This window comes from Lithobates pipiens, unplaced genomic scaffold (genome assembly GCF_037356315.1).
Source record: "Lithobates pipiens isolate NorthernLeopardFrog02 unplaced genomic scaffold, aLitPip1_a1.2 Scaffold_10, whole genome shotgun sequence".
NCBI lineage: Eukaryota > Metazoa > Chordata > Amphibia > Anura > Ranidae > Lithobates > Lithobates pipiens.
The window spans coordinates 224,143,123-224,165,269 of NW_027507686.1; the positions used below are offsets into that span (position 1 = coordinate 224,143,123).

Below are 22,147 nucleotides of genomic sequence, written 5' to 3' on the forward strand. Positions count from 1 at the left end.
TCTATTGATTTGAGGCAGTTTTCAAGTTGTTGTTGGTGATCTTTTTTTCCATTGATCTATTGCTGTAGATTCTTTCCCAGATTAGTGCAACAGCAGCCAGGCACACAGCAAAAATCACTCTTCTGGTTCAATGAACAGTCTAGGGTTTGCCTCATTTTGAAATGTATAACTGAATAACTTGGGCATCAGAAAAGTCCCAGGCCAAGCACTAGTTTGGATGCCCAAGGTATAGCAGATGCAACAGTCACCAGGATCCTACACTCAGCTCTGTACTCACAATGTCCCTGAATATTTGGATGTGCCTTCCAATATCAGCCAGACATTTCTCCAGTGAACTGGAACCTGGAACCTCTAAAATCCTTCACTTAGCTTTAGAGATTCTTAGCAGAACAGACCCTCAGCTCTGCCACTGCTGGGATCTTGATAAATGCAGGTAGAATTTTAGCTGGGCTGCCTAGAAGAGCCAAACAACACAAAACACCTCATGTGCTCAGGAGCGTAGTCCATATGAGGGTGGTGGAGCCAACCCTTTGGATAAAATATGGAAAGTCAAAGATCTTGCTGCCCTCCTCAGAACAATGGGTGTCCTTAGAGCTGAAATATATAGAAAAACGGGGGGGGGCATTGACCTTGCGCATTACCAAAAGATACATTTTATTTAAATAGTAGAATTAAGAGTCATGCTCACAAACAAACATTAAAAAGAGGCATAACATTGCTCCAAGAATTCGGAACTGTGTCTTCTAGTCACCTGAAACCTGGATTGGGTATTAGGAGGAACCAGATGGTATCGCAAACGGCTTATGCCACGTACACACGACCGGACTTTCCGGCAGACTAGGTCCGACGGGATCAGTCCATTGGACAATCCGATTGTGTGTGGTATAGTCCAATAATTTTTCGGAAAAAAAAAAAATCAGACGGACCTAGAAATAGAATATGTTTCAAATCTATCCGACGGACTTAATTCCGACGGACTAAAAATCGGGAAAACCATTCGTCTGTGTGCTAGTCCGACAGACCAAATACATCATCACATTCAAAATGAACTGACTTAGTCCGTTCATGTGTGGCCAAGTCTGTTCGTTCGGAAAGTCCGTAGGACCTCTGCCGAAAGTCCGTCGGGAAGACTGTCAAGACCGTCCTCTGCCGGAAAGTCCGGTGGTGTGTACGCGGCATTAGGCATTACAAGGGAGTACCCTCTTCATCAGAGCCTTAGCTATAACGTTTGTTTGTGTGTGTGACTCTGCCTAGAAGAGCAGCAGACTTTCAGGCTCTAAACATCTCCTAGACAAGAACCAGGGCTTCCTCAGACACCAGACTATGTATGCATTCACCATTCCCCAGCCACCTACTGTGCACCGTCCCCCAGGGATTGCCTGAGACAACATAAATATTGTAACTGTCAAATTAGCTTCCTCCCAACCCACTATATTCTGGAAACCTTCCAGAAGACAGGGGGACCAAAACAAATTCACAGCCTGCAGAGCCCAGAACAGCCCAAAGCAATCACAAACTGCTCTACTGGTTACAGTGCAGCCCAAATAATTTACCTAGCTTTCCTAGTAACTTATCTACATGTGCACTGCTAGCTGTACCTGTAAGCCAGCAATTTCATGTCTTTGGGGTTACTTAACGTGCATTTAACATCAAAACTTTTTTGAAAACCTCTCCAAAAAGGAAGGGTATTCTCCTCTTGGGTATCACATGAACAGGTGTCCCACCGAAAGATTTCCCCTCTATCCCTCCTCCAGTGACAGCTATAAAATTTGGATTTCCCATAACATTCTGCACCCAATGACAATGGTCAACTGCACAAATACAGAGGATGTGTCTCCCCAGCAGGGATACACACAAAAATAAAATTGTGGCATTGATTATAACCTTTCCACGCTTTATCCAAACCTAAAGAAAAGTCTTCATCAGATCTGCTCAGACACTATTCCAGTAGAGCCCTAAGGATGGAAGACTAGGGACAGGGTGCAGACAGCGAAACTACAAAGAACCAAAGGTGGGGACATGGATAGCAGAATGAGATTTACAGCACAAGGTGATGAATGCTGGGGCCACAGACAATTGAGGATGTATTGTACAGGACTACAAGTCTCCTATAATCAGCTGTATGATATAAGAAGATAACGTGGATTTCTGTTATATGTATAAAATTACTTACTCTGCAGTGCATTGCAAGAGTCTAAGAACTGAAGGTAAAAAACAAAACAAAAAAACTTCTCTGCCCCTGCCAATACATACCTGAGCCTCCTCTGGATCCAGCAAGGTCCACGAGAGCCTTGACTGTTCAGGGACTTGCACTCCTGATTGGCTTTTGGCAGCAGCAGGACCTGTCAATCACAGCCAGTAAGCCAATAAGAAATCAGATGGGAGGGGCCGAGCCACAGCTCCATGTGTGAATGGACACACAGAGCCACAGCTCAGGAGCGTGTCTGCTTGGGTGTCCCCAGAGCAAGCTGCGTGCTCTGGGGGCTCCTAGCAGGAGGGAGGGACCAGAAGTGCCGGCGTGGAGGAGGATCTGGGCTGCTATGAACAAAACCATTGCACGGAGTAGGTGAGTATAACATGTTTGGTTTTTTAAAACAACAAAAAATGAACCCTTACAATCAGTTTAAAGTGTATGTAAGCCCTAACGACGAACTGATCGAATTGTCCAATTTTGGTCCCTTTATTATAGCATTAGAAGCATTTTGTTAAATCTATTTGATAAGTCAAAAAAAGTTGATCTTGTCAGAAATTCAAAACTGTCCTGGGTCCTTTGCACAATTCCTGTGTTAAGCCTAGTACACACGGGGCGTCATCGGCCAGTTCAATGAAAAAAGGGCGACATTCGGCTATATTCCAATGAGCCCTCCTAGTTCCTTTCTTGTTCTGCATAATGATTAGTCTTTAGCGTATGCAATAGGAGTGGTTGGGTATAGTCCAGCAAAGCCATGAAAATTCCTCCTTGCAGTGGGGCTGCATCCTCACAGCAATGGTTACCTGTTCATTTAGCTCTGTAGGCATGCAAAACCTTACTTACCTGTTTCGTTGCTGCTCCGCATTGCTAGACTGGTCCTCGTAGCATTTTCTCTCCTATGCTCTAAGGCAGTGATTCTCAACCAGGGTTCCTCCAGAGGTTGCTAGGGGTTGCTTCAGCATTGGGTAATTTTTGCCTCTCAGATAAGTTCCCACTGACACTATTGCTCTTTTTAGCGATCTGTAAGGAGGTAATTCTTCCCAATGACCACAAGTGTGAGGACCATTCTTCTCACTGACCACCACACTAATGTAACATGAATTGTAGATTTAATTTTTTTTAGCAGGGTTCCTCCAAGACCGGAGAACTATTTCAAGGGTTCCTCTGTGTTGAAAAGGTTGAGAAAGGCTGATCTAAGGTTTTGATGTAATTTCATCAGAAATTGGACCTGCATTGGATTAGATGACCTTGAGGGACAGTTCACCATCGACCCATGGGGGAGTGATGTCTGCCAGTGAAGCAGAGAATTGGGTAAGCAAAATGTTTTTACTTTCCCCAAGACCTAAACAAGCAGTCAACCCTTGCAGTCATGGCATAGCCCCACAGCACGGGGGAAATTTCCTGGAGTTGTGTTTTAACTTTTTATAGACTTAAAAACGACTTCATGTGTTCCGTTATCTTCTATAGATTTTACAATAAGGTGGTAATATTCCATAGTTTGTGCTGAACGCAACTTACTGTAGTCCGCAGACAGGGTGTAGGGAATGGTTACAATCCCAGAGCTGGATTTTGGCCAGAAGCACGTCTGTCCTGGACAAGTCAGAGCACTGCGACCGAGTTTTACAGCGATATCTCCATGATTCATCAGTTTCTTGCTACCTGCAGGGTAAAGATACCTTAATTTTATATATATATATATATATATATATATATATATATATATATATATATATATATATATATATTACATAGATAAACACACACACACACAAGGTTTAGGAGTGTGTCTATGGGAATGTTTCACCATTCTTCCAGAAGCACATTTGTGAGGTCGGGCACTGATGTTGAATGAGAAGGCCTGGCTTGCAGTCTCCACTCTAATTCATCCCAAAAGTGTTCTACCGAGTTGAGGTCAGGACTCTGTGCAGGCCAGTCAAGTTCCTCCACCCCAAACTCACTCATCCATGTCTTTTATGGACCTTGGTTTGTGCACAAGTGGAGGTGGCCAGGATCGGGGAAGCCGACATCTGCCCAGTAAGGGCAGTGGAAAGTTTTTTGGACACGCGACCGTGGGTCGCGGGCCCCTTTTCTTTACACCTGGACGGCTCTTTTCTATCCAAGTTTCAGTTTATCGATGTTTTTTGTAAATGTGTGGTGGAAGCGGGTTTTGACCCGAAGAACTTTTCATCTCACTGCTTTAGGATTGGGATGGCTATGGAAGCATCCAGGGCAGGTTTGAGTGCTGAGGCAGTTAGGAGACTGGGGAGGTTGGATTCGGACAGGTTTAAATTGTATGTCCGCCCACAATTTTTAGCTTAAGAGTTGCTCTGGACGTCTTGAGGTTGTGGGGGTATGTGGGGGTATTTTGGTTGGTTTCTGTGTGTTAATCTGTTTTTATCTGCAGGTTATGAAGTGGGCCTGGTGTGGATCCTGGGCCACTCTTACGTTTTTTGGGGTGCAAAGAGAACTGACATTCGGCCGAATGACAGACAACTTCGCATACCCAGGCAGGAGGCACAGGTTCGGTGGATCGGGGGCCCTTGGCATGAGATGGAACAGGGTGCTGGGCGAGGTGCACAGGTTTTCTCGCCTTGACAGGCCACCGGATGTGTTGCTATTACGTGTGGGGGGAAATGACATGGTGGCCAGGTCCATGAGAGACCTTATTAGAGATATAAAATGTGATTTCTTGAGGTTAAAATCTGCTTATCCTAATATGGTTATGGTTGGGTCCGATATGGTGGGTAGGAGGTCATGGAGATGGGCTTTATCAGATAAGAAGGTGGACCGGGCCAGGGTGAAGGTGAACAAAGAGGTCAGCAGGTTCTTCATTAGAAATGGGGGCCTTGCTATAAGGCATAGGGAATTGGAAATAGACACTTGGCGGTATTTGAGGAGCGACGGCGTTCACTTAAATAATGTGGGGACGGATCTGTGGGCCTTCAGGAGGGCTGCGCGTGTGGAGGTGCCCGCAAGGGTAAGGCGTTACCCCTTTCGGGCTGTGGCGGTGCTTGGGGCTTTTGAAGAGGAAATGTGAGGTACAGGTAGAAAAACTGTTGTACCCATCCATGGGATGGGGGTGGTTAATGGTACGAGGGGTTAACCTGGAAGGGTTAAAAGGGGTTAAAAGGTTTAAAATGCTTTGGGTATAGCCTCCGAGATGGGGGATTCCGTATGGAGGTCAAGAGGTCAAAAGATGGAAGTCGTTCGCAGTGACCAGTGTGTTTGTTATGTTTTACCCATGACCGTTTAAAAGGCGGGGAATGTGTACAGTTATTTAAAATGTATTTATGGTATTTTATTAACGTATATTTTATTAATAAATTAAGGCCGGATGGCCATTTACTCCATACCTAGTCCAGTCATTTGTTAAGGTGGGATGGGGTTTGGAGGGGGTGCCTGTCATGGGTGGAAGGTTATAGATATACATTACAATGGGCTTAAGTCCTACAAATGTCATGTTTGAAGAGGTGGACGAAAGTCCTCTTTAAGCCCGGGAAGGTTTACTTCCTTTCACGACCAGGCAATTTTTTTGAAATACAGCACTGAACTACTTTAACCACTAAAGAGCCGGAAGCATTTATCCACTGCGTCGGTTTAGCTGACAATTGCGCGATGGTGCGACGTTGTACCCAAACAAAACCTTTTCCCTACAAATAGAGCTTTCTTTTGGTGGTATTTGATCACCTCTGCGGGTTTTATTTTTTGCACTATAAACATAAAAAGAGCAACAAATTTGAAAAAAAAAGCAATATTTTTTACTTTTTGCTATAATAAATATCCCCCAAAAATATTTAAAAAATAATAATTTCTTCCACAGTTTAGGCCGATATGTATTCTACATATTTTTAATTTAAAAAAAAATCGCAATAAGCGTATATTGATCAGTTTGCACAAAAGTTATAGCATCTACAAAATAGAGGTATAGGATAGGTTTATGCCATTGTTGTTCATTTTTTTTTTTTTTACTAGTAATGGCGGTGATCTGCGTTTTTTTTTTTTATTATTATTATTTATTTATTTATTTTTATCGCAATGTTGTACCCAAATAAAACCGTTATCCTTTTTTTCCCCCCACAAATAGAGCTTTTTTTTGGTGGTATTTGAGCTCCTCTGCGGTTTTTATTTTTTTTGCGCTATAAACAAAAAAAAGACGAACAGTTTTGAAAAAAAACAATATTTTTTACTTTCTGCTATAAAACATTCCCAATAAAAAAAAAAAAAATCTAATTTCTTCATCAATTTAGGCCAATTTGTATTATGCTACAATTTTTGGTAAAAAAAATCCTAATACCCGTATATTGATTGGTTTGCGCAAAAGTTATAGCATCTACAAACTATGGGATAGATTTATGGAATTTAAATTTTTACTTTACTAGTAATGGTGGCGACCAGCGACTTATAACGGGGCTGCGATATTGCGTCAGACAAATTGGACACCATGTAACACATTTTGGGGACCAGTGACGCTAATACAGTGATCAGTGCTAAAAAATGCACTGTCACTGTACTAATGACACTGGCAGGGAAGGGGTTAACATAAGGGGCGATCAAAGGGTTAAGTGTGCTTCTAGGAAGTGCTTTCTAACTGTGCGTGGGATGGCTTGACTGGAGGAAGACGGATCCGTGTTTCTGCTTCCTCTCTGACAGAACAGGATTTGCCTTGTTTACATAGCCAGCCGTTCTGCCTCTTCTGTCAACAATCAGTGGGTCCTGGCGGACATCGCGCCCAACTGACTCGCTGATTGTCTCCCACTGTGTCCGATCACAGCGGGAGTGGGTCGACGGCATGCACGCGCGCGACAGACCCTGTGCCCGAAGTCATGTACAGGTTCGCGCAAGACTGCCGCACTGTCACAGTATATATGCATGGGTGGTACTTAAGTGGTTAAAATGCTTACCTTTCCTTCTGAACATATTGTACGTGTTGCCTTCTACCTTCAAAACCTTTTGAGCCGCTGATTTTTTATGAGTTCTGAGTAGGGTGCCCACATGTCCCGGATTGCCTGGGACAATCCTACAATTAGCAGGTCTGTCCCGGATCCCGGGCACCCTCATTCGGGACAATACAGTGTCCCGGAATGAAATTGACAGAGCGAGCAAACCCCGCCATAGCGATGGCGCTCACTCCACCTCCAGCTCTACCTCCACCTGAGACTCTGGCACTTGGTTGCTAGAGCCGCCTGGCAGATAGTAACCAGTGACCTCACAGCCACGACTCACTCTGCATGCAAAGCAGAGAAGTTAACTTTCTCCTCCTCCGCACCGAACGCTCTCCACCATGCCGAACGAGACTGTCAGTAGCGGCAGCCCCAAAGACACCAATCCACTGGCACTGCAGTCTGGGTTAGGATCTCCGTGTACAGTGATCAGGAAAAAGGTAAAAAAGGGGTCTATACTTTGTGGAGGGGTCCATACTGAGGGAGGGGGTCTATACTTAGTGGAGGGGGTCCGTACTGAGGGAGTGGGGTCTATACTTAGTGGAGGGGGTCCGTACTGAGGGAAGGGGGTCTATACTTAGTGGAGAGGGGTCCGTATTGAGGGAGAGGGTCTATACTTAGTGGATTTGGGATCCGTACTGAGGGAGGGGGTCTATACTTAGTGGAGAGGGGTCCGTACTGAGTGAAGGGGTCTATACTTAGTGGATGGGGGGTCTATACTTAGTGGAGGGGGGTCCGTACTGAGGGAGGGTGTCTATACTTAGTGGAGAGGGGGATCCGTACTGAGGGAGGGGGTCTATTATTAGAATGTAATAATTCTAATACATTACAAGCATGTTGTTGGGATGATATAAATGATGGTATAAGCATGGTGTTGGGATGATATAAGTGCTAAAACCCGATTCACCCGACAAAACATTCACCGCCGAAATCCCGTCAACCCAGAGACTACATTCAACACAACACATCCCCCTCGGTCTTTGGCAAAATTGTCCCTGAATGGCAGTTTGGAAATGTGGTCACCCTAGTTCTGAGATTTCTTGCTGCATACTTGTTCCAGATCAGGGACTCAAAGTACTCCTAAAATATTAAAACCAGAAGATGAGCATGACAGCCAACCAGCTACCATTTTCAGGTGGGATGGAAGGTCACATATTTATTTCGTGATAGGTTCCTTCATGGAGCAACCAAAATCCCTTAAAGTGGGTGTAAACTCCTCTGGATGATTTTTACCTATAGGTAAGCCTATAATAAGGCTTACCTATAGGTACAGTAAATATCTCCTAAACGTGCACCATTCAGGTGATATTTACTTTAGATGAAGCTGGTGATGTCACGGGCGCATGCGCTCTGAAGGAACGGCATACCCGAGTCGTTCCTTCAAAGCCATGCTGTAAAGCACAGGAGTGATGTAATTTCTGGCTCGGCCATTCATATTGCCAAAGCCCGCCAACCTGGAAAGAAGATCAGATGAACATGGAAGTGCCTTCAGCGGTGACAGCGCTCCGCTGAAGGGCTTTCTTTTCAGTTACATCTGTCATAATGTGCTAGTATTATGACTTGGGCCTCATGCATACTGGACGTTATAATAATGTGATAAAAACGCCAATAGCTTTGCAGTGAGTTTTTCAGCTTTTTTGTAATAGTGTTTTTGTAATAACGTTTTTTAGCGTTTTTTTAGCTGTAAAAACGGCCAGTATTCATGAGGCCTTAAACACTTCCAGCCCGCCATATAGCAAAATGATGTACGCAAAGTGGTTAAGTTATCCTGACTGGACGTCATATGACGTCCAGCAGGATAAGTCGCGATTGTGCACCTGTTGTTCGCTGGTGTGGTGTGTCAGTCTGACGGAGGCTCTTTACCATGTGAACAGCTGTGTCCAATCACAGCTGATCACAGCGTAAACAGGAAGAGCCAGTGCCTCCTCATCAGTGATGCCTATCAGAGCCATCTATCAGTGCAAATCAGTGCGGCCTTTCAGTGCCCATCAATGTCACCTATCAGTGCCGCCTATTAATGCCGATCAGTGCTGCATATTAGTGCCACCTCATTAGTGCTACTTTATCAGTGCCTATCAGTGAAGGAGAAAACATACCCTTTTACAAAATTTTATAACAGAAAAAAATAAAAACTTTTTTTTTTTCAAAATTCTCTGTCTTTTTTTTTTATTTGTTTAGTAAAAAAAAAAACAGTAGTGATCAAATACCACCAAAAGAAAGCTCTATTTGTGGGAACAAAATGATAAAAATGCTGTTTGGGTAAAGCGTTAAATGACCGTGCAATTGTCGTTTAAAATGCGACAACGCTGAAAGCTAAAAATTGACCTGGGCTACAGGGGGGGGGGGGGGGGGGAGTGCCCGGTATTGAAGTGGTTAAACTGCCCGGAGCCTGGATCTGGGCCCAAGAAATATGTAGTTTTTGAAATTACTTTGTGCATAATTAGCTGCATTTTTTAAGCAAAAATGGAAGTGTTTGTGACAGAACTCGCCAGTTTCTACTGGCTTGCTGGACTCATTCTATAAGATGTGGCTAGGACCTCTTGAGAGGGTCAGCCATTGTATGAGAACTGTACTAGACTACATACCTTTGTTTAGCTTAGCTATGATGCTGGTGACATCCTCCTCGCTGTCTTCAGCTCCTGTAAAACATATGAAATGATTTATTCAGCATGTCATATAAAAGACTAAGCAGATATCAATATAAGAAAAATACTTGCGCCTACGACATTGATTGAAAGCCACCCTAGACACATAGCACCAGAAAATCCCACCACTGAAAGACTCTCAGGCTGGGTTCACATATGAGCATGCAGCCGCTCACAGCAGGACTCCGGTCCTTCCTCATTCATCGTTTCAGGTCTGATTTCAGCCCGAAAATTTTGGCTGAATTCGGACCTGAAATGGACCAAAAGACGCACAGCGTTCTTGTGCAAATCCCACCGGAGCCGCTGTGGAGATATATAAACCAGCTCCATAGAGAGACGGTTGGTTACAATATCCTTCCATTGCGAATTGGATGCAGAGAACCCGCATTCAATTCACACTAGTGTGAACCCAGCCTAAATCAAGATTAATAATCACTTTGAATTAGAGGAGACAACCCAAAAATGGTCTTTCTTCTGGAAACATCAAACTTCTGTAAAATGGTTTCAAAACTTTTGAGATCTTAGTGGGTGTTAGTTTTTTTAATGAAACAGAGACTGTCCACTTAGAAAAGATTGTTCACTGCATTTAATTGGTCCACCACCACGCTCGCCACGTAGTGTAGACCCTAATGCACATTCTATCCGGTCCAGCCAGCGCTGTTCTTTGAGGACACATGAACCCACATGAGCAGGATACAGGAGGGCAAGAGAGTGAGGATGTTACACAGTTGCCATGACAATGCGTTTCGGAGGCATGGCCTCCTTCCTCAGGTCATCTGGGCGTGGTGGTGGATAGCCTCGGATGTGCTGCCGGGATCTGGGCAGCTAAGTTGAGCGTCCACGGCTCCCCCTTCCCCTGTCGGGATCCTGAGGTGGTTGTAGGAGTATGGCCACAGTAGAATCTTTATGCTCTATCCATCTTCACACAATGTGAGTTTGACCATTGAAGTGTTTTTAACACTAGGGCGGCTTTGTGTTTTGGCTGAGAAAAAAAGGCCTGGCTTTAGTTATTACTATTGTTGGTGGAAAGTTACACATACTGTATGAAGCAGATTATCACAGTTTCACTTAACAGCTGTTTCCCCTGAAAGATTTAAGGACCACGGCTGTCAAGGGACACTGTAAAGTGTGGCAGTTGACACAGGAGGGCAGTCAGAATTATTTAGTCCAAGCACTGGTGGCCGGTCACCATTCAAAATGGAAAAGATGGAAAAGGACCTGGGGGTCCTAGTAGATGATAGGCTTAGCAATGGCATGCAATGCCAAGCTGCTGCTAACAAAGCTAACAGAATATTGGCATGCATTAAAAAGGGGATCAACTCCAGAGATGAAACGATAATTCTCCCGCTCTACAAGACTCTGGTCCGGCCGCACCTGGAGTATGCTGTTCAGTTCTGGGCACCAGTCCTCAGGAAGGATGTACTGGAAATGGAGCGAGTACAAAGAAGGGCAACAAAGCTAATAAAGGGTCTGGGGGATATTAGTTATGAGGAAAGGTTGCGAGCACTGAACTTATTCTCTCTGGAGAAGAGACGCTTGAGAGGGGGTTTGATTTTAATTTATTAATACCATTCTGGTGACCCCACAATAGGGATAAAACTTTTTCGCAGAAGGGAGTTTAATAAGACTCGTGGCCACTCATTAAAATTATAAGAAAAGAGGTTTAACCTTAAACTATGTATAGGGTTCTTTACTGTAAGAGCAGCAAGGATGTGGAATTCCCTTCCACAGGCGGTGGTCTCAGCAGGGGCATCGATAGTTTAAAAAAACGATTAAATAAGCACCCGAACGACCGCAACATACAGGGATATACAATGTAATACTGACATATAGGATGGACTTGTGTCTTTTTTTTGAACCTCACCTACTATGAAATGAACTCATCTCTGTGAAAACAAATGAACAGCCAGGGAAAAGCAGTAAAACAAGTGTAAATCTAAATCCTGGTACTCACCATTTTGGCTGTCTGTTGCAAGTGAAATCTGTTTGAAATAATGCAATATTTTATTTATTACAGGATTAAATTATTTTTGACTGCATTTTAAATTTAAGACAATTTTCTACAAATAGATACATTTCAGTGATCTCATTTATAAACATTAAACATTCAATTAAACGTGCTGAAATGGGGTTAAATGTGTATTTCAGTCAAACTAAAAATTGTCACATGGAACTACATGAAGGGACTACTCGCCAAGGGATTTTAGAAGTATGACAAATCTGTCCGTACCCCAGATCATCCTGGCAATCTGGTGTTGGTTTAAAATGATTGTAAAGCTTTGGGTTTTATTTTATTTTTTACATAACAAACATGTTATACTTACCTCCTCTGTGCAAGGGTTTTGCACAGAGTGGTCCCTGATCCTCCTTTTCTGGGGTCCTTCCGTGGTGCTCCTGGCTCCTCCCCACATCAAGTGCCTCCATGGGGAAGCGCTTCCCTAGGGACACTTGTGCAGGCACGCTCCCAAGTCCTGCTTCTGCGTTCGTTGACACAAACAGCAGACTCGGCCCCGCCCCCAGCTCCCGCGTCATTGGATTTGATTGACAGCAGCGGTAGCCAATGGCTGCACTACTATCAATCTATCCAATCAGGGCCCAAGACATCGGCTGGAGCGGGTGTGCTCGTTCCCGGTGCTGGGAAGACTCAGGTAAGTAAAAGGGAGGGTTCTGGGGGGCTAATACAGGATCTCCTGCTAAAGGAGGTTTTTCACCTTAATGCACAGAATGCATTAAGGTGAAAACCCCTGAGGGTTTACAACACCTTTACCTGTGCAAATTCGAGAATTCCAGGATGTATCACTGGAGGGGTTACCAGCAGGAGGAAGGAGGTCCTGATTTCTTTATAGAGATCTGTAGCAAGACTTCACAAAGCATTTGTAAACCACTGGATGTTTTTTTTTTTTTCTTACCTGCAATGTAAAGGCATAATGTGCTTGTATGCATCGCTTACTAGCACATTATGGGAAACTTACCTGAAAACGAAGCCTTCAAGTGATACGATCTTATCCACTTCCTTCATCACCCGTCTTGCTTCTGGGTTTGCGGACTCCAGCTTTGTGACTGGCCAGAGTCGCAATGACAACACTCCCGTGGCAGCCACTGGTCACGGCACAGGGCTCTGGAGAAACGGAATGGGCGTCCGTTCCATCAGAACGCATGCATCAGTGATGTTATTGGCAGCATGTACAGTAAATATATCCTAAACGGTACACTACCTATAGGTACAATTTAGTGATGGAAATTTACTTCATTTTTAACCATGTGATGTTAGTTCAGCGATCTCCCCATTGAGCTGTTGTGTTCTGATAGGGGGATGACCCCTCGCCAGAACACTCAGATCAGCACTCTCTGCCATTGGCTGAGAGTGCTGATCGGGAACTGGTTGGCCGGCTTCTGTCAGACAGACCGACATACACATGGGCAAAATGTCGGACGTTTTTTTTTAACTAGCCGTTGTCTCCCAATATTCGACTCGTGTGTACCCAGCTTTACAATACTGAGCCCAGTTCTGGAGACACTTACAAAAAGATATTGATAACATAGAACGAGTCCAGAGAACTGCAACAAAAAGGGTCAGAGAGATAAATCATATCAGGAGCGAGTTCAAGAACTTAATATGTACAGTTGCAGGGGTTTCAAATTGGTGGCCCTCCAGCTGTTACAAAACTATGAGTCCCATCATGCCTCTGCCTGTGGGAGTCATGCTTGTAGCTGTCAGCCTTACAATGCCTCGTGGGACTTGTAGTATCGCAACAGCTGGAGGGCCGCCAGTTTGAGACCCCTGGGAAAGAAAGGAACAGGGAGACATGACTCAAACGTTTTAATACATCAAAGGGGTGAATAAGAGTACATCAAGGGCTAAGACCGAGAACATGGGGACATGACCTCAGGCTAGCAAGAGGGAAAGTTTAAAACTAATCTTAGAAAGTATTACTTTACCGAATGAGTAGTTGATGCTTGCAATAGACTTCCAAAAAAATTGATTTTGAAAAATCTTTCTTTGTAGACCACGGATTCTAAACTCCACCCGCCAATGATTCTCTGCAGTCTATTTAGGCACAAGAAATGATTCTCATTCATGCTAGGCAATAGGCTGCTGTCTTGATCTGAAGGCCTTGTTTAATGTAGCATAAAAAATGAATATAAGGTCTCCATCAAGGTAAAACCAGTGAATATTCTGACATAGTAACAATTCAAAGTAAGCCTATAATGAAAAATGCTTAAGCAGAAGCTACCCACAATGTAGACCCTATAAGAAAGCGATCCAGTTATGCAGGCAGCTAAAGTTACATAGAAATCTCAGCTTTACCTGCTATAACAGGTGTTGATTGCCTCACCTGGAGTGGTAACAGGTAAGAAATGATAAGGATGTATTTGGCGGCGTCCATGGAACCGAAACAAGGTTTTCCTACAGCCTCTGAAGTCTGCTTCACATTAACCTATTTTAGCTGTGTAACAGATTAGAACAAGACAAGAGTATAATAGGCACCAATCAGCAGACTCTGTCAGGAGACACAAATGGAGAAAGATCTTCTTACACATGCACCATATTAGATTCCATCTTTTTCACCTCAAGGTGGAATCGATCTCAGCTAGACATGGACTATTTTGGGACGTAGCTTGGTACAGGTGACCATAGGCCTATAGGGAAATGTGAAAACGTGCAGTAACACAAAATAAGCAGTTATGTCACTAGTGAAGATTGTAGGTCACCCATACAGTAGATGTAAGACAATGCTCCCCAGACCCATGTGGCCAGAACACACAAATTCCTCTATGAAAAAGAAACAAAAGCCTAAAAAATACCCGTGTGACCAGGGCAAGGTCAAGGCAGGAGGAGCTCTTCTCCATAAGGGAAGGGGGTGCAGCTAGTGCAGGAGTCTGTATCACCCCAGCCATTTTCTGCATTAGTCCAGTTTAACCAGCGAAACTTCACGCCTAGGGTATAAAAGAAGTTGTTCAGGCCTTTCCATGCTTCCTGGCCGCCCCACCACCCAACCCAGCCACCAAATAAGACACTGACTGGGATTTAATGGCCAAATACAAATAACAAAATTAATAACCAATGTAAATGCCAAATATACATAACCAGCAACAGACTGAATGTATACTGGAGACTCAAGGTCCTTGTAGGCAACAAAGTTACACCTATACCCCACAAAGTAGGCCTCCAACCCCACCCTCCGACTTGGAGATAGAGTCAGGTACTCAATTACTACCAAATTAGGGGACCCATACCCAAGACGAGTCCCAACCTATTGACCTTAACTACCGCCTACCTTATAGGGCCTCAAACCCCATCAGCTGCTATGACAAAACACCCAACACCAGAAACGCATCTCCCACAAATAACAAAACCACCGATGTCCATCACTCCCCTGTTAACCCAGTCATGCTGTCCCTCTGTCCATTCCTTCCAGACTTTTCCTCTGGACCTGACTTGATCAGTGTGACCAGGCCGATCCCAAATCATGAGTGGCTCTACATCGTTCCAGGTCACCATCGCATCCCAGGTTTTCCCAGGATAATCAGTAGAACATGCCTGTCAATGTGAGAGCTGCCCCATTCTGTATTAGGAGCGATGACAACAGCTGAGGATACACAGAACAAAATGAACATTTGTCAAAGTGACAGCTGAGCTCCAATGATTACACCAAAAGAGCTGATCTCCAAGTATGATCTAAAGATCTGAGCTGTCAGGGAGACAGCAAAGTCCTGCTCTTTATTCATTTGTGAATGAAGAATTTAGTTGTAGCCTAGTGAGGTTTGAATTGTTTATTTAAAAAAAAAGGCTTTTCGTAGACGGCTTTATTTCATTAGTTTTATGAAAACTGTCCATTTTATTGTTAAAAGAGGCATATAGAAGAGAAAAGGTAAAAATCCACAATATCTCACAATAAAGTCCAGATTGATTTTGCAAAGTTCCCCCGATATGGATAAACAGCGGGTTCCCATGTATTGATCCAACTCTGCTCTCAAAGAATACAGCAGGAAACAAACCAATCAAAACATCACATGGCAACCGCAGTATAACACAGGTGAAATATGTACCGCAGACATAGAGCACGTATACTGACAAATAATTGACATTATCAGGCAGGCCTTTAAGGTGGATAAAGGGGGATACCAGAAAAGGAAATAACAAAAAAAAGAGAAGAGAAAGATGCACTCCATGACTGAATATAACCTGCAGATACATCATTTTAGTGCCATTGTAAAAGGCACAAATCACAGGATAACGTACACTGTATAAGGTACAAAGTGCCGTTGTTAACACAGGAAAGAAGAACATTTGGTTGCCCGAAGCCTTGCTCCTCTCCCCCGTCTCTAAGCAGCGTCGGCATTGCAAGTGTGCGCACCCGGCTGTGACCGCTTGCAGCCCCACAGCAGGGGCGCACTGCGCATGTGCGAGTTTTCCTGCACTTTCTTAGTGGCCAGGCGATCTTCTGGGACCTGTGACGTGTCCCAGAAGATTGCAGAGAGGGAAGGGGAGCGCAGAAAAGGGGAGCTGGCTACCTGTGAAAACTAGGTACCCACTACTCCCCCCCCCAAAAAAAATGACATGCTAAATGGAGCATGTTAGGGGGCGAGGAGTGCTCAAAGCAGATTCCACTTTTTGGGTGGAACTCTGCTTTAAATGCAGGCCCAAATTGCATATCTGATTTGCCACACATCTGCCCCATTGGAAGTACTGACTATTATATTTTCTACACTTGACATGTCAAAAAGCAGATATCATCACTTTCTAGTCATGTTGGAATGCTATATCAACTTTATAGCAGCAATACTGACCAGCGACTAGACTGGCACCCAGTTGTGGAAACGCTTTGCCTTCCTTATCGCTGACCACAGAAAATACATTCAGACCAGGAACCCTGTTTCCAAAGTGACTTTTTGTGAGAATGGTGGCACTCATTAGTCATTTAAAAAGAATATACTGTACTACCCCATACCACACACAAGGCAATGGGTCATGCAAGAGGTTCAATAACATCCTGATGCAACTTCTGAGAGGTTTTGCTTTAGAAGTGCAGAAACTAGGCCAATTACTTAGCAGAAGTGGTCTGTAACTACAACCATACAGTATATTCTTGGATAAGCCCCTCACCCTACCATGCTATGTTTGGTCTTACTATCAGGGGCCCACAGACCTATGAGCCACAGTTCCAACAGGATAAGTTGAACACACTCTTCCTGTATTCAGGAGCAGAACTAACACCTGTCCAAAGTCCCACAGTTCATTAAAAACCTGTCAAGGGTAGAGAGTTGATGCATCAGACTTTTACCCTTAACCTGGGGACAAAGTGTTATTCCAACATAGAGGCATACACCAGCAAGAAAAACTGGAGTGGAAAGAAGTCACCAGAGTTATCCTACAATAGGGAACCTTGGCTCTCCAGCTGTTTTGAAATTACAAGTCCCATGAGACATTGCAAGACCCTAACAATCACAGGCATGACTCCTAGAGGCAGAGGCATGATGGGATTTGTAGTTTCAAAACAGCCGGAGAGCCAAGTTTCCCTACCCCTGCAACGGTGTTCCAGTTTACGATATCCAGAGAAAAAGAAACCAATTGAAACCAGGACACCTAGATGGTAAACTTCTCAAACCCATTAAGACCCAAATAGAGGCCTATAAATGGGCTTTTGAAGAACTTGCCCATGTTCGTGAGCCACAAATATCTCTGTCACCAGATTTTCAATATTGGCTACCTTCTGCTCTTCCATTATTGTTTCCAAAACCCCAGGAGAAAGCATGGATTCTGACAATATTACGCAGTCTAATAGGCACCTAGCTCAGGTCCATGCTCCCACTGTGCAGCCTTCTGAACCACCATCCACTGATGCACCTGAAAATGCTATAACTCTCCTCTAGGTAGATTGAACCAAAACTGAACCCCTTGAGGCGCTCCCAGAGACATAACTTTAGGAGACCCATTGTATAATTTGAACAAAATGAATCTGAACAGTCTGCAAATGGTACCTATTTACTCATGCTCAAATGCAGGAGTAAGATTCTTCAGCTCCTTTTTCCCACAACTGTCTGGGATCCAACAGCAACTCAGAGGGCACACCTGAAGAGGCAGTGGGAGCTTAGCAAGTAATCTTTTGCCGAGTACGAAGCCCTCTACTGTCAGCACTGGCGTGCTGGCAGCTGGGTCAGAGCCTACTATCACACAGCATCCCCGGAAGACCCAGCTACTGTGGGGAAACCATCCCTGATTTCTACCAGGGTACTCCAGCCACAGTGGGGTGGCGCTTTTTCCTTGGGCCTTGTATCCCTCCAGCTGCTCACCTGTGTTACTTTTTACTGTTAAACAACAGGAAGTAAGAGAAAATGTCTCCCCATTGGAGATGCCGACAGTTTCCTGTCCTGATATCGTTCTGAAATGTTACACATACCTATTATAATATGCAGCAATTTGGTAATTTCAGGGCCCCCTAAATCTAGTAAATTGATCAACACTGCAATAGATTAGCGTGTCTTTTTTCAAGTATGAGCAACAACAGTTTTTGTTACTATCATACAATTCATACCTTGTTGATGGGTTGACACAAAAGAGTAACATTTCTGAGATATAAGAGACCTCTAGTCATGAGATACAGGTATTGGGTGGAGCAGGATAATTGAAGTCCCGGGAACGAACATGTATCGCTCGAGGCAGTAGATAAGTCACAGGGAGGAACAATGACCCTTGCATGCTTGTATCAAACTACTGATCTGCTTTTTTACTAGTGCCTTTTTAAAAGTTCACTGACAGGTAGATAACCATTAATGGTAGATTGCTAAAGTCCCTATCTTTGTGAAAACCGCCTTGGAATTAATGTGTTAAAATCAAAAGGGTAAATTCCTGGTGTTTTAATGCTAATGAAGGTTTCCCCATTAAAAGTCACAATAAAAAAAAAAAACAACAAAAAAAACGAAACGATTGGTTATATCTGAAAAGTGAGGTAGAAAAAATAGATATGGCGCTATACCTTTTTGGACTCACTAAATTTAAATATCATAGAAATGTACAGATTTTTCAGCTTGCTGGCTAATGGTTTTAAACTCTAAAGAATCCTGAATGAACCAAAATATACTGGTATAATAAACCCAATAAATAATGTATCAGTCAATATTAAATTGTACATACAAAAATAAATATAAATTTTCCAGCGTGCTGGTTAATAAATTATTATAAAAAGTAGGGTGAAAATAGGAATTGGAATAAAAAATATATATATATAAATGTGAATTGCACAATAAATGAATTAGATGCCTAAAATAAATGATGCTATGTATGCTAAACTCAATCTATAATCAACAGTGAAACTTTTAAAAAATATACTAAAAAATATATATACTAAAAAATATATATACTAAAAAATATATATACTAAAAAATACCCAATGTGCCTGTGACTGTGGTGATGGCGTAACCAAAAACTTTGGTATACAAATTCAATCAAATAACCATAAAGCAAAAAGCAAAAACCAAAAATTCTAATTTGTACAGTTGTGAAACACAAGTGAAAAAATGAAATATGAAAAGTGCAACAAATATATACACACTGTGTTAGATTTCGAAAAATTCCCAATTGTAGATATGAAAATTGGGAAAAAATACACTTGGTTGCTTGATTGGTTATATCTACCCCAGTTAGTCCGAACTTACAAGAAAGCGTGATAATTTCCTGAAACTCTTTCTTGTGGGTGGTAGATCCAACATGACTTCCAAGCTGGCGAGAGGGTTTTGACAGTCATTCTAACCTGCCCTTGGTTGTCCTGCAAGCACATGCCCAAACTGGATGTAATTTGTGCTTACTTTCTCCCTAGGGAACCTCATGCCATATGAATAGAAACTTTATAAAGTCCTAAAATCTAAGAAAAGGCAAAATTGAGGCAAAAGTAATTGTCTGAAAGAGAAGCTTATTTTTCAAATTTTTCCTGCACATGACTGGTTGAAGAGGGTGAGCACAAGTTCTTTCCACCTAACCTCTCCACCTCATGCCACATCTCAGTAAAGACGCCATAGAGATCTAAGGGTGACCGCACATGTATGTACCTTTAGCGCACCTGCGGGCACCATCATCCAATGGGGCTTAAAGCATCCTCTTGCTGTGGTTTGCTAAACCAGTTCCCACACTGAGGCCTACATTGAAAGTTTTCAGTGATGGCGGGTCCGAAACCCCAATATCCATCCCTCCAGTTCATGCCACATCTCAATAAAGGTGCCATGGAGATAGGAGGGTGATCCCACATGCATGCACCTTCAGAGCACCCTCAGGCATCACCATCTGTTAAATGGGCACTTAAAGCACCCTCTTGCTGCGTTTTGCTAAACCAGTTCCCACACTGAGGCCTACAAAAAAAGCTTTCAATGATAGCAGGTCTAAAGGCGGCCTCTCTGGTTCCAGTGGTTCCATATCTAGTTGGCATGGGGTCCCATGAAACTCTTGAGGCTCATAATATTTAAGAACCCAGCTTACCAGGTGCATTCACTCAAGGAACTCTCTCCTACCAACACCATGGAAGTAGATCCTCCTCTATGTGGCCACCACTCATTTCCAAACCAGGTCAGTTTCATTATATACACTCCCCAGATATTAGCTGTATTAGAATTAAAGTGCCTTGAAAAAGTATTCGTACCCCTTTACATTTTCCACATTTTCTTATGTTACAACCAAAAACATAAATGTATTTTATTGGGATTTTATGTGATAGACCAACACAAAGTGGCTCATAATTCCACTTCCAGAAGTGGAAGGAAAATGATAAATGGTTTTCCAATTTTTTTACAAATCAATACTAAAAAGTATGGTGTGCATTTGTATTCAGCCCCCTTTACTCTGATACCCCTAACTAAAATCTAGTGGAACCAATTGCCTTCAGAAGTTACCTAATTAGTAAATAAAGTCCACCTGGGTGTAATTTAATCTCTGTATAAATACAGATGTTCTGTGAAGCCTCAGAGGTTTGTTAGAGAACCTTAGTGAACAAACAGCATCATAAAGGCTAAGGAACACACCAGACAAATCATGGATAAAGTTGTGGAGAAGGTTTAAAAAAATATCTCAAGCTTTGAATATCTCACAGAGCACTGTTCAATCCATCATCCAAAAATTGGGAGAGTATGACACAACTGCAAACATACCAAGACTTGGCTGTCTACCTAAACTGACAGACTGGGCAAGGAGAGAATTAATCAGAGAAGCAGCCAAGAGGCCCATGGTAACTCTGGAGGAGCTGCAGAGATCCATAGCTCAGGTGGGAGAATCTGTCCATAGGAAAACTATTAGCTGCGCACTCCATAAATCTGGTCTTTATGGAAAAAAAGCAAGAAGAAAGCCATTGTTGAAAGAAAGCTGTAAGAAGTCCCATTTGCAGTTTATCAATGGAAGCCATGTGGGGGACACAGCAAACATGCGGAAGAAGGTGCTTTGGTCAGATGAGACCAAAATTGAACTTTTTCGCCTAAAAGCAAAACACTGTGTGGCAGAAAACAAACACTGCACATCACTCTGAACACACCATCCTCACCGTGAAACATGGTAGTGGCAGCATCATGTTCTATGGATGCTTTTCTTCAGCAGGGACAGGGAAGCTGGGGAGAGTTGATAGGAAGATGGATGGAGCCAAATACAGGGCAATCTAAAGCCCCATACACACTATGTATGGGGCAATTTTGTAATCGTGTGTATGCAAGACAAGTTTGAGCCAACATCCTTCGGAAAAAACACGGTCGTATGTATGCGACATAACAATGTTTTTTTCTAAAGACCCATACACACTATCAGTTTTTCTGCTGAGTTTTTCCTTCTGGTTTACCAAAACCATGAAACCATGTAGTGGAAGGGCCTGCCTAATTGCATACAAATTGAAACTCCTAAGGTTTGACCTCATATTGTATGGTTTTGGTAAATCTGAAGGAAAAACTCAGCAGAAAAACTGATAGTGTGTATGGGTCTTTAGAAAAAAACATTGTTATGTCGCATACATACGACCGTGTATTTTTTTCCGAAGGATGTTGGCTCAAACTTGTCTTGCATACACACGATTACAAAATTGTTGCCAGAAATTCTGAACTTGAGAACGCAGTGACGTACAAGACGTACGACGAGCCGAGAAAAAAGAAGTTCAATAGCCAGTGCAGCTCCTTCTGCTTGATTCCAAGCATGCGTGAGCTTTTGTGTAACGAACTTGTGTACACACGATCGGACTTTCCGACAACAAGTGAAGTTGGCAGAAATCTTGAAAACCTGCCCTCAAACATTTGTGGCCAGAAATTCAGACAGAAAATGTTCGATGTAGCATACCCACGGTCTGAACTTTCCGACAAAAAGCTCACATCGAACATTTCCCCGTAGGAAGGTTGGACCATGTGTACAT

The 22,147-nt window shown here is 43.2% G+C and overlaps 1 protein-coding gene across 1 annotated transcript in view; it reads right to left on the bottom strand.

The window, feature by feature from the left end:
* Positions 1-14,210, bottom strand: part of LOC143940548 (high choriolytic enzyme 1-like) — a 51,786-nt gene extending 37,576 nt beyond the window's left edge. Inside the window, exons 1-4 of the mRNA XM_077462037.1 lie at positions 14,114-14,210; positions 11,731-11,758; positions 9,717-9,770; positions 3,710-3,850 (exon numbers count right to left, since the gene is read on the bottom strand). Coding sequence (XP_077318163.1) covers positions 3,710-3,850; positions 9,717-9,770; positions 11,731-11,758; positions 14,114-14,164 — 274 coding nt within the window. The 5' untranslated portion in view covers positions 14,165-14,210. The remainder of the gene's footprint in view (positions 1-3,709; positions 3,851-9,716; positions 9,771-11,730; positions 11,759-14,113) is intronic.
* Positions 14,211-22,147: the final 7,937 nt, after the last annotated feature.